This window comes from Adiantum capillus-veneris, chromosome 4, assembly GCF_014529385.1.
Source record: "Adiantum capillus-veneris isolate H3 chromosome 4, ASM1452938v2, whole genome shotgun sequence".
Taxonomy (NCBI): Eukaryota; Viridiplantae; Streptophyta; class Polypodiopsida; order Polypodiales; family Pteridaceae; genus Adiantum; species Adiantum capillus-veneris.
The window spans coordinates 70,338,089-70,349,566 of NC_140934.1; the positions used below are offsets into that span (position 1 = coordinate 70,338,089).

The window sequence follows — 11,478 nt, forward strand, 5'->3', positions numbered from 1 at the left end:
ATCCCAAAGCTTTTGTGCTTTAGGAAGTACACCGCATTTGGGATACATATCGAGCAAGGCATACTTGAGGCCCTCCCTTAGCATATGCTGAAAATAGTCCAGAGGCCCTCTCTTTCCAAAGGTTCTTGGCCCTACCTCCCTCTCTCTCTCTCTCTCTCTCTCTCTCTCTCTCTCTCTCTCTCTCTCTCTCTCTCTCTCTCTCTCTCTCTCTCTCTCTCTCGTGAAACAAAAGCGTAGGTGATTGCATTTGGAGAGCTTCCCTCTCTTTGCATATGCTGAAAACAGTCTAGTGGTTCTTGGCCCTACCCCTGTTGGGCATATCCCAAAGCTTTTGTGCTTTAGGAAGTACACCGCATTTGGGATACATATCGAGCAAGGCATACTTGAGGCCCTCCCTTAGCATATGCTGAAAATAGTCCAGAGGTTCGTGGCCCTCTCTCTCTCTCTCTCTCTCTCTCTCTCTCTCTCTCTCTCTCTCTCTCTCTCTCTCTCTCTCTCTCTCTCTCTCCGGCTTGTAGTGAAACAAAAGCACACAGTTCAACGCACAATTCTCTCTCTTTCTCTCTCCGGCCTGCAGTGCGCCAAAGCGCACAGTTTTCTCTCAAGCGCATATTTCAGCACAGTTCTCTCTCTCTCTCTCTCTCTCTCTCTCTCTCTCTCTCTCTCTCTCTCTCTCTCTCTCTCTCTCTCTCTCTCGGCATGATGTAACGATTATAGAAGATGTATGCAAAGCAAACAAATTACCTCCGTCAATTACCTCTGCTCCGCAATGCTTGTGCTACTGCTGTTGCTCTCTCTCTCTCTCTCTCTCTCTCTCTCTCTCTCTCTCTCTCTCTCTCTCTCTCTCTCTCTCTCTCTCTCTCTCTCTCTCTCTCTCTCTCTCTCTCTCTCTCTCTCTCCGGCATGATGTAACGATTATAGAAGATGTATGCAAAGCAAACAAATTACCTCCGTCAATTACCTTTGCTCCGCAATGCTTGCTGCTGCTGTGCGGCTCTCTTTACCGCACAATTCTCTCTCTTTACCGCACAATCCTGTTCGCTGTTGTCCGACTCTGCAATTGCGCTCTCTGTGAAGTACCCACAACCCACGAGCACCAACAGAGGCAGGCCTTGTCTGGTCTGTGAGAGGGTGGCGAGGCTCCTCAATTTTCGATCTTTGTTTTTTGAGCGCCGTTGCTTTGTTCTCTCTCTCTCTCTCTCTCTCCATCCTCATTTAGCAACCCAATCACATGTGGCCACATGGCATACCTAACCTTCCTCCTTTCACTATATTGATCTTAGATAATCAAGGTAACAAGGTACAACCTTGCTACACCCAACTTCTCCCTTGGTTGATTGACTTTTTGCGTGTGATGTGAGCCGACGCCCTTCCAAGCGGGTATGGCATTTCCTAGGGGAAAACCGTCGGGTTTCAAAGGCAGTTTAGTGAGGTGAGCGATAAGTTACCTGGAGGAGGCAACTCTAAAGGGAAGACCGAAGCAAGTCCCGCAATACCTGGGCCTCTGAACAAAGGTACTTGGTTGCTGTCACGCCCTCCGAAATGGGTCTCTCAAAAGTCATCGCCCTAAGAGTGTAGATAATTCTGACCTCCCAAGTCCAAAGGAAACTAGTGACAAAAGCGTCTGCCTTCGGTTTCTCGGGGCATAGTCCTGGTCGTTCTTCTTGTTCACTTTTTATGGTGGATAAGGAGGGCCGGGCTTGCCCCGCCCGACTCCGAAAACAAAACTTTTTGCGTGCGAAATTTGCAGGATTGATCGTGCTCCCCTTTTCCATTCTTCCTCGCGATCAGGTAGACTTTTACTCTCTCTCTCTCTCTCTCTCTCTCTCTCTCACACACACACACACACACATTACAGCTGGCTGAGCCTCAGCAATGGGAGCTGCGTTCTATGAGCGTGGAATAGTCTCCTTTGCGGTTGTGCCGTTCTGATGTCGATTTATACTGGGAATTTCAGTGTATTTACCTGCGACCAAGGATGTAAGATAACCAAGAGAGGGAGGGTCATGGTCTAGAAAGCAAGTACTAGGGCTCAATCCTGATGTCTTGACGTAGTTCATGAGTTGTACATGCAGATAGGAAGCCCTAGTCAAGCCAGGCTTTTAGCATCTTTCTTATTAGTATCCAATGCTGCGCATCAGACCTAGAGCAAGCTTGACTTTTTGCATCAAATATGCTCTTTATATGCAGAGGGAGTTAGGGTCACAGTGGTGGGCAATTTCCACGAAGGATCTCTCTTCTATGGTGGTTTTATGTGTCATACAAGATGAATTGTTTGGAAGGTTGTTCTGATTGATGGTTCAGGAGGGAGGGGCGGTATGCATATGACCAGCCAACAACCGCATCAAAACAGTTCAAGGTTTTAATTTGTATCGCCATAGTGGTTCTCCAGCTCCATCTGTAAGCTCACAAGCTGTTTTTGTATGGAAGAGCCATCTGGGAGCAATGGCAGAGCCTCTCAACCTGGGGCTCTTAAGAGCCTACACCAGGCTGCCAAGGCAGGAGACGTGGAGAAGATCCGCGAGATCCTCACAAGCGACATCAACAAGGAACTACAATATCTTTTTTTAAGCTCTGAAGGGGAGAGCAGTGGTGAGCTTCCACTTCATACCGCTGCACGGGAAGGCCATCAAGAAGCTCTTGCTCTCTTACTTCCCTCAGACCTTCAAGACCTCACAAATGCACAAACCAAGAGAGGAGGTTGGTCTGCTTTGCATTTTTCTGCAGGTTGTGGTCAAGCCAAAGTTGTGCAATGGCTGGTCACCAATAGGATGGCTGACTTGAACTTGCAGGATGAGGCAGGACTCACCCCCTTACACCTTGCTGTTGCCTTTGGGCACAAGGAGGTGGTTCAATTTCTTGTATCTCAAGGAGCGAATTGTGTTATACCTGATAATGAGGACATGTATCCTGTCAGCCTTTGCAAGGATGCAGCTATGTTTGATGCTTTGTTATGCAATTATACATCATATTTGGCTAGCTTCAATGAGAACAGGGCCACTCAAGGAGTTCTTTTTCATGCAGACGGTAAAAGGAGAAATATCTTGCACTATGTTGCTGAATATGGAAGTGATCATAATGTCATTATTAGCCTTATAACTGGCGTAAAGCCAGATCAAGTATATGACAGAGACAAGCGTGGTGACTCATTTTTGCATGTCGCAGCTAAGTCTGGGAATTTGAAAGTCTTGCAAGCCCTCAAGGCATTCAAGCCAGATGACATTGACATGGCACGCTTGCTGACCAATGGTGAACGCGACTGCATCAACAGCCCTGGTATGTATGCCCTCCTTTACGATCACCGTGAATTTTTTGATGAGCTTGTTACCATGGGTAAAGTAGAGATCACCTTAAGCTGCATAATCAAAGCGCTCCTAGCTGAGCTTATCGACAACCCAGAAATCCAGCCTAGATTAGCTTTGTTTGCGAGCACATTACCTACTTACTTGGCCCTCTATGCGAAGAAGAATTGCATTTTTGATTTTTTGTTAGAGACCGACCTCTTAAGCCTGAGCCAGTGGGATGATGAGTACAATCGGACATGCTTGCACTGGGCGGTTGTGGACAAGAGGATAGACATTGTACAGAAGCTTTGCAAGGATGTCAAGCTGTGGCCGGGGATTCAGGACAGAGATGGTAAAACTGCGCTACAGCATGCGTTTGAGCAGAAAAACCATATGATGCTGGAGATTCTGAGCTTCAAGCGCGTCTTTAAAGAGCATGAAGAGAAATTGTACAGAGATAGGGAAGTGTATGTCCAAGCACTTAATTCCATACTGGTGGGTGCCGCATTGATAGCAAGCGTGACTTTTGCTGGATGGTTACAAACACCATTCGAATCCGAGTTCAAGTCATTAGCCCTGAAGATATACTGGGCGAGCAATAGTGCGTCGTTTTTTACCTCAGTCGCTACTATGTGTGTGACAACAACAGCCCTTCTGCCAACACCGAGCCGATATGTGGGAGACATTGTGAACCAGCTGCGACTGGCCATAGTAATAGATGCAGGCCTGCTTGCGTTGTCCCTTGCAGCTGTTATGTGGGCATTCGCGGCAGCAGGCTTTGCCGCATTACGCCATGCTAATATCTTTGCATACCAGGTCATTATGCGAAGCTCTACTATTTTGGGAGGCTTTCTCTGTCTAATAGTGTGGCTAGCTTTTGTCTTACAGCTCTTCAAATGTATACCCCCCAAAAGTGTGTTGTTTGCTCTTGTGCTTCCTTCGCTTCCTTTTGGCTTGCTTAGGACTCGCTGGTTACCTGCTTGTCTTCAAAACGTTTATGCTCATGTTGGCGACAGCTCCCGCTTTGGGTATCCTAGTGCAAAGAGGAGTGAACTGAAGGCTATTATGGATAAAGATCTCGTTGTGCACCGTGCTAACCAGCTCAATCCCAAAACACATGCTTTGCCTGCATCAAGCACGATTTCACTTGCGACCATGGAGCGAGTACTTATCAAGCTTGACATCGCAGACAAGGACCGCTTTTTAGAGAAAATCTGTAAACAAAGGGAGGCTGAAATTGCTTATAAGCAGAAAAGTGGAGGGGCAATAAAGCACACAGCATCTCGATTTGGTTTGCACAGCCCCGGTGTTGCACAGCAGGGAAGTACAAAGTTTTCTCCCTGGATTGATAGGCAATCTTCAAGTCAAAGGGGTCAACATAGATCACTGGCGTGGTCTAATGTGCACCCAAGCGGAAAAGGATTACTGAGTGCTGAGTAGTGACTTTGGGATTGTTGAAATATCTCATGCTATTAACTTCCCACATTCTTTTGTCAGTATTGACAACTTGTGTAAAACTGTTCATTTGTGTAATTGGGAATAAGCAACATACCTCAGCAATCTTTCACATACATAGTGTTGCAGTTCATGTCTAGATTGGAATGTTTTGGAAACCCTCAACAAAGATCAGCATGCTCAGAACTTCCTTTCTTCTCATCATGCTTCAGAGCTTCCTGTTTCTTGTCTTTGCTGGCATAGCTGGAAATCCGTAAAATGTTTATTATTTGCGAGGCAAATTTTGGACTTCGTTATAATTTTTGTGTAGATTTGAGGATGGTTTCACAAGACAAGTTTTGGAAATCATTTACAGAGCATTACTTCAGTTTGAAATGTTTGATAGTAGCATCAGTGGGAATGTTGTACCAAATCAAACATATGGCATAAACTCTCACTACAAGATAGTGTTCTAGCTTGTGATGTTGCTAGCGAGGTACACCTAAAGTTTGTCGATGCTATAAAGAGTGCAAAGTAGGGCTGTGTCGGTCTACAGGTGCATGCCAAAGAGGTAAAGCGGTCAAGGGCAAGCAGGTGGTTGCAGATGTGTATGGGCCAAGGTGCTCTGTCATAGGACCTATCAAAGGTGGCTGGTCAAATTGTCGTAAGTACAGAAATGGAAGTGCCAAGGGTGGTCCTCGAAATGCTTTTCGGTGGTGCACACAACTCCTCAATCGGAGATACGGAGTGCAAGATAAAGCAGTTTGAAGTAGGCGGTGGTTTGCAGGTTCCTACCGGATTGGACAGGGCTAGGTGGATGATCCAAACGGAGGTGAGTTTGATTTATGGAACATGTCGGTCTTTCTGGATATGCACTTGGAGTCCAAACGACAAGTTATGAGCAATCGAAGTTATGTCGAGGGTCGGTTATGTGCCATTTTGATCACCTCGGTAGGTGTGCCATAAGAATTTTTTGAGCTCGTTAAGGTTTGTGGAGGTGGTATGTAGCATATGGAGCTAGCTGGAAGTGACGGCTCCTCAAACGAAGCTTTGAGCGCGGAGGTATGCTCAGTTGAAGTTGGTGGGTAGCCACTGCGGTGGGGTGTCAGATGGTTTGTTGCCATTTTTGGGCTCGTCATTCGAGATTGAGAAGAAGTCAAAGTGTGGCAAGGTTCTGGAGTTTCGGAGTCGACACCATGGAGGTCCACCTTGGTTTTAGAGTTCACTAATTGGATCATTGTGCAGGAAATAGGAGGTGATCAAAAGGGGCAGCAAAAAGGGATTTTTTTCTTCAAATTTATGTGGATCTTCAATGTTTTTTCAGGGTGGCTCATGCAGGACCGCCACGTGGCAGCGAGTAAAACCCACATAGGGAATGAGAAGAGGAGATACATGGCTATATATAATGGAGTAGAACCCTCCCATAAAGCAACAAGGAGGAGAGAGGAAAGCTCTCATGGATTCCTTCCTCACCCCCCTCGCAGACGCACAGACGGATGCTGCTTTGGTGGCGGCGTTGGTGCCTATCGACGATGGTTGCCCGTGTTGTGGTGTTGGTGGTGTACACTGTTGCCCGTCGGAGCTCTTTGACGGACTGCCGTTGCCCAGCTGGGGCGGGTTCACATTGGTGGGACCCATAGGGTCTCCCCCTTTCCAATGAGAGAGAAGCGCCTTTCTAATTTGGAACTGGGACACATGGTTGGCTTCCTAAGGGCGATGTTCCATGCAACCGCCCATGCAGTAAATATCAAGGGGAACTCACACGTGTCCGGTAAAAAAAGCTCCATAACTCTCATTGTGCTATCTCTTTCCACCCCCTCTTTCTTTGCCCTTCATGTGTCTATTAGTGTGGATATGTGATCCTAGGACCATTTGTGGTATGCAGAGTGTGCGAGGGCGAGGTTTGGTGTGCTATGGGGTCTAAGATTGAAGCATCGAAGGATTATGCGTGAGTTTTGATCATCACGGGGTCTTGTGCGTTGGTTGTGGTGTAATTAGAGGTGTGTTTCTTGAGAATTGTGTTATTTGTGGTGAATTTTTGAGTGGATTGGGGGTGCTATGAATGCCTTGGGCTATAAAGAGGTGTGTGTGCTAGATTTGTTCCCGTTTTCCCCTTTCCATCTTGTGGTGCCCCCACGGAGGAGCATTTGATTGCTCATCAATTTATGAAGAGAAGCGGTTTTTCTAACAATGAGTAATGGCTACACGAAGCTACGGGCCAATCGTCATTGGCGAGGAGAATCCGGAGGAGTGGATGACTAATTTCGAGCTATATATTCTATCATTGCGTATGCCAAACGAGGGAAACAAGATGCAGATAACTCCATGGCTGATGCGCGACAAAGTTAAGGTATGGTTTGATGCATTAGAAGGTGAACCGAGGCAGGCATGACAGGCTTTACGGGCCCGCTTCTTGTAAGATTTTCGTAAAAGGGAATCACCGGTCGACATGGATGCGAAATTGAAGGTTTTAAAGCAAGATGTAAGTAAATATTTTGATGTTTTCCTTAATCATTTTGAAGAACTGGCAATTGCTATGCAATTGACCAACGGAGAGTACTTCAAACTGGACAAATTCATGGCGTGTTTTGCATCCTAAAGGGCGAGAAATACTGGATTTTGAGAGCTCGGAGAATTACAACGGCACAGTCGCAATGGCACAGGCACAGAGCAGAAAGATCAAGAAGAAGACAGAGCAAGGTGTGCAGCGATATGAAGCAATGTCTCCGAGTCCACTCCAAAGCTCTATCCAAGACAACAATTCAATTTTCAGCCAGTAGATCAGTTATTGTTTTTCAGTTTTCTGCCGTCATCATCGTCGAGGATAAGAGCTCAGCCCCATAGCCTCGCCTCACTTGCAAGATTCCATCAACACCCATAGCGATCTCAATTTTCAGCCTCAAGCATCAGAAGCATTTACAGATTTCAAACCATTAGCTTTGACAATGATAACGACGACATTGTCGTCGTCAAGAAGCATCACATTATTTGGAACCATTTTACCAGACTTTGTGCAATTGAAAGCAAATACCTCTCTAGCAATAGAGAAGGGGGTCCTTGGAGGGGGGTTTGGGACCTGGTATCTGGTGTCATCTCTTCTCTCTCTCTCTCTCTCTCTCTCTCTCTCTCTCTCTCTCTCTCTCTCTCTTAGCACTTTATCTCACAGTTCCCGCTCTCTGTTGTTTGGTCATTGCACAATCTCTCATTAAGTCAAGGAAGGCTCTCCCTTCTCGTTAGTAAAAGGAACCTTGAGCACTCACTGATCATTCATTTTGAGCATACACCATCATTCACTTCCGTTGCACATTACATTGGTATCAGAGCTCTTTGGCAGTGTTTGGTATCATCACTCAAGGACAGTTTCCTCTAGGTGCGCGGTCAACTGTGCTTCTTGGCATGCGTAGTACCAATTAATGGCATCATCGGCAAGGTACATAGCTGCCGTCAAAACCTTGTTATTTCCTATCTTTTTAGTTGTCGCAAAAGAAGTATTAAATTGATGCAACCAAGAATGAATAATCATAGCATCCATCTTGCCATCATACTTACTGAACGTGATCTTCTCTGTGACGGGGTTGTTGAAGACCGAATCTCGGCTTGCGCCACTTGATGAACTATCAACCTCTTTGGTCGGCTCGGGTTTCGAGATGAGAACTTGTCGAATCAACTCTTGCGTACGTAGGTCCCTCTGTACCTCTCGCTCTGTCTCCAAGGCCGCTCGTCGTTCTTCGGCCGCTTCCTTTCGTGCTTCGGCCGCCAAGCGCGCTTGCTCGCGCTCACGCTCCAAGTCGGCCTTTCTTTCTACTTTTCTTTCTTTTCGTTCCTCGGCCGCTAAGCGTGCTCGTTCACGCTCGCAATCCCAGGAATCATGTCTTTCTTGGCGCTCACGCTCCAAGGTAACGCGTTGCGCTTCTTGGTGTAACATCATGTCCATCATCGAGTTGACCAAAACCTCCATAGGATTTAGTGCAATCCTTAGCGTAGATGGGAAAGGGGGAGGGTCAGAAAAACCTTCTGGTGGGAAAAAATTTTCTTCGCCACTGCCATGCTCATCACCTCCATGCGAAGTATCCATTCCGCTTCGGGTAATGACCATAAATTGAAGTCTTGAGTTCTATAGTTCACAAGGAACTGGTGGTCTTTTGGGTCTTAGGTTCTTGAGTCTTGAGATTCTCGAGTCTTGAGGTTCTTCTTTAGCTTGCAATCTATGTTAGAGAAGGATCTTCTCTTACCTGAGATCTTCTCTTTCCGGCGGCGCACCCCTTGGCGGCCTTGTGCTCACACCAAGGTTGCTTTTTCCCACCTCACGTCGATTGGCCGGCCGCTAAGTGCACGGTCCGCTCTCAATGAGTGAAAAGCGAAACAAGGGGAGGCTGGAAAGCCTTTCTTTCTTGAGTTTCGTGTCACTCTTCAAAAACACGATTAGAAATCGGCACGCCCAAGAGGACTTGGGTTACGTGCGACCGCAACAAGCGAAAAAAATTTGTGGCTATTTCCTTGAGTGATACAGAACACTGCCAAAGCTTTGATACTAATGCAAGGTGCAGCGGAAGCGAATGTTGAACTTTGCTCAAGATGAGTGCTCCAAACTGTGCTCAAGGTTCGTCTACTTATGGAAGGGAAAGCCTTACGTTCCTTTAGTTAGAGAGTGCAAGTGATCACAAACAAAGTGAATGACACTGTGAATGAAGGTGCTGAGACTGAGAGATAGAGAAAGAAGAGAATACGACACCAGAATGTTTTCAAACCCTCCTACGAAGGCGAGAGCGGTCTACTATTGATTGCACAAATCTTTACAATACAATGGACTTGCCGACAATTTTGACGACGATGAGACGGGCTGAAATTTGAAAACGCTAATGGCTGAAATCTGCAAATCTTTATCTGCTGAATTCTGACTCTATATTGATGACGACAGCGATGACGACGATACAACGACGACGCGCTGAAAACGCAGATGTTGAAATCTACGTTTTTCGGGTTGAAACTGCAAACTTCGGCTGATCTAACCGTGCGGCGAGGATCTGCTGTCTGCGGGAAGGTGAGATCTTCGAGGTTTGGGACTTCTACTACGGAATCTGACTGCTGAAAACTGAAAACGTTGATGCTTTTGTGGTCCTGTCGCGATGAATCTGCAAAACGTTGAGTGGTCAGGCTGATCCAAAAATTCTAGGGGCTGATCTGGGTCCTTGATGCAAAAACTGAAAAAATTCTAGTCTCTTTAAAGATTGTGCATGCAATGTAGATGAACATATAGACGGAGTACCAAACCGTTCATCAAACACACGCAAACAATGGAATTGAATTTTGACTTTCTGATCTAAATCAATCAAATGTGGCAATGGAAATGCCGATGCCTGATGCTCAATCCTTCTTATACTCTTTCTAAGATTGTGTCATGCCAAGGAAGAGACATGGAATGTGAATTCCTTGAATTCAATTATTTCATCTTTTCATAAGTAATCCGCATACATCCGTGCTCATTCATGAGTGAATCATGTTCATCGTGCAATATGGCATGCCTGTGAAAAGGAATCCATAAAGACGGTGACTAAAATACAAGAAAGCATCACGAATGAGACACTTGAACAATGCGTGGTGACTAATCATTCGAACACAGAATACTTCCTGTGAGGGTTCTTTGGACCTCGACTCAAGAGCCAAGATTGGTTCTTCGTGATCTATTGAATCTGCAAATGAGGTTAGCTTTAGTAGACAATGTATCAACTAAACCATCATCCTTGTGAATAATCACAGCTTCTTCCTGCAAATCATCATGCTCGTGAATAATCACATCTTGATCATGCAAATCATCGTGTTGATCATCATGCTTATCATTATCATGCAAATCATGTGTGTCGTGCTTTGGAAACGAAGAGATTGAGAGAGAAACGAAGAGATTGAGAGAGCCTCCTTCTCCTGATTCTTTGCAATCTTCGCCTGCACATTAGAAATGAGAGATGAAGGATGAACAACTTGCTCTCCAAGAATGACAATGGGAGAGCCACTTTTGGCATGGAAAGTGAACGTATTTTTCGCACAATCAATGAGAGGGTTGTGTTCAAGAAACCATCAAATGCCCAAAAGCATCACATCCTGAAAGAGGAGAGACTACAAATTTTTTGCGGAAGGACGCTTGTTAAATAGTGAACAAAACATCAAGGCACTCTTGCGTGATGAAAGAGTCCATATTGGGAGAGAAGCCCGACACCTCAAAAGGAGATGTCTTGCTAACCTCCAAGCTGGCTCTTTTGACAAGAGAGTCACTAATCAAATCATGCATACTGTCAGGGTTAAACAATATGACAAAACGCTGACCCTTCACATGACCATAACACTTAATGAGAGACTCATCAATGGGGGGATCATGAGAGACTTGGGTCACACTCGTGTTCTCATTTATTGCATTGACAAAGGAAGTGGGTTCTGTGGGTTCATTAGAGTCATCAGAGTCAAAAGCTTAGGACATGTTCTTTTTATGTGACCCTTGATGTGACAATGATAACAACGACCTTCCTTAGAATTTGTTCTTCCGACGTGATGTATCCTCCTAAAATTCATTTTTCTACCTTTTCATATGGTAGAGATCATCTCCTAGCTGCCAGCGCTGGCCCTTTTGGGCACTTTCATCGTCAGAAAACCCCTCCCTCCACTTGCTTTTTTGGACAAATTCAACTGTGTTTTTGGGAGCATGTGCATTTTCAGCAGAGGATGGGATCGCTAGTCTCCACCCACTGGATCTTGCTTCCAACCCACACGA

At 45.8% G+C, this 11,478-nt stretch overlaps 1 protein-coding gene across 5 annotated transcripts; it reads left to right on the forward strand.

Moving 5' to 3' along the window:
* Positions 1–1,797: 1,797 nt before the first annotated feature.
* LOC147459379 (uncharacterized) lies at positions 1,798–5,038 on the forward strand. 5 transcript variants are annotated; one of them, XM_086510657.1, is made up of 5 exons: positions 1,798–2,507; positions 2,581–2,700; positions 2,793–3,027; positions 3,166–3,276; positions 3,493–5,038. In XM_086510657.1, the coding sequence occupies exons 1-5, from the start codon at positions 2,424–2,426 to the stop codon at positions 4,722–4,724; spliced, it is 1,782 nt and encodes a 593-aa protein (XP_086366783.1). In that variant the 5' UTR covers positions 1,798–2,423; the 3' UTR covers positions 4,725–5,038. The 5 variants fall into 5 exon arrangements, with proteins under 5 accessions (XP_086366783.1, XP_086366782.1, XP_086366779.1 ...); XM_086510656.1 differs by having other exon boundaries at positions 1,798–3,027; XM_086510653.1 differs by having other exon boundaries at positions 1,798–3,276.
* Positions 5,039–11,478: the final 6,440 nt, after the last annotated feature.

Bases quoted from the DNA above. Each gene is read 5' to 3' on its own strand.
- LOC147459379 (XM_086510652.1), top strand. From the start codon at position 2,424: ATGGAAGAGCCATCTGGGAGCAATGGCAGAGCCTCTCAACCTGGGGCT. The intron at 3,028-3,165 runs GTAAAAGGAGAA...TGCATGTCGCAG, and splicing joins AGTTCTTTTTCATGCAGACG to CTAAGTCTGGGAATTTGAAA.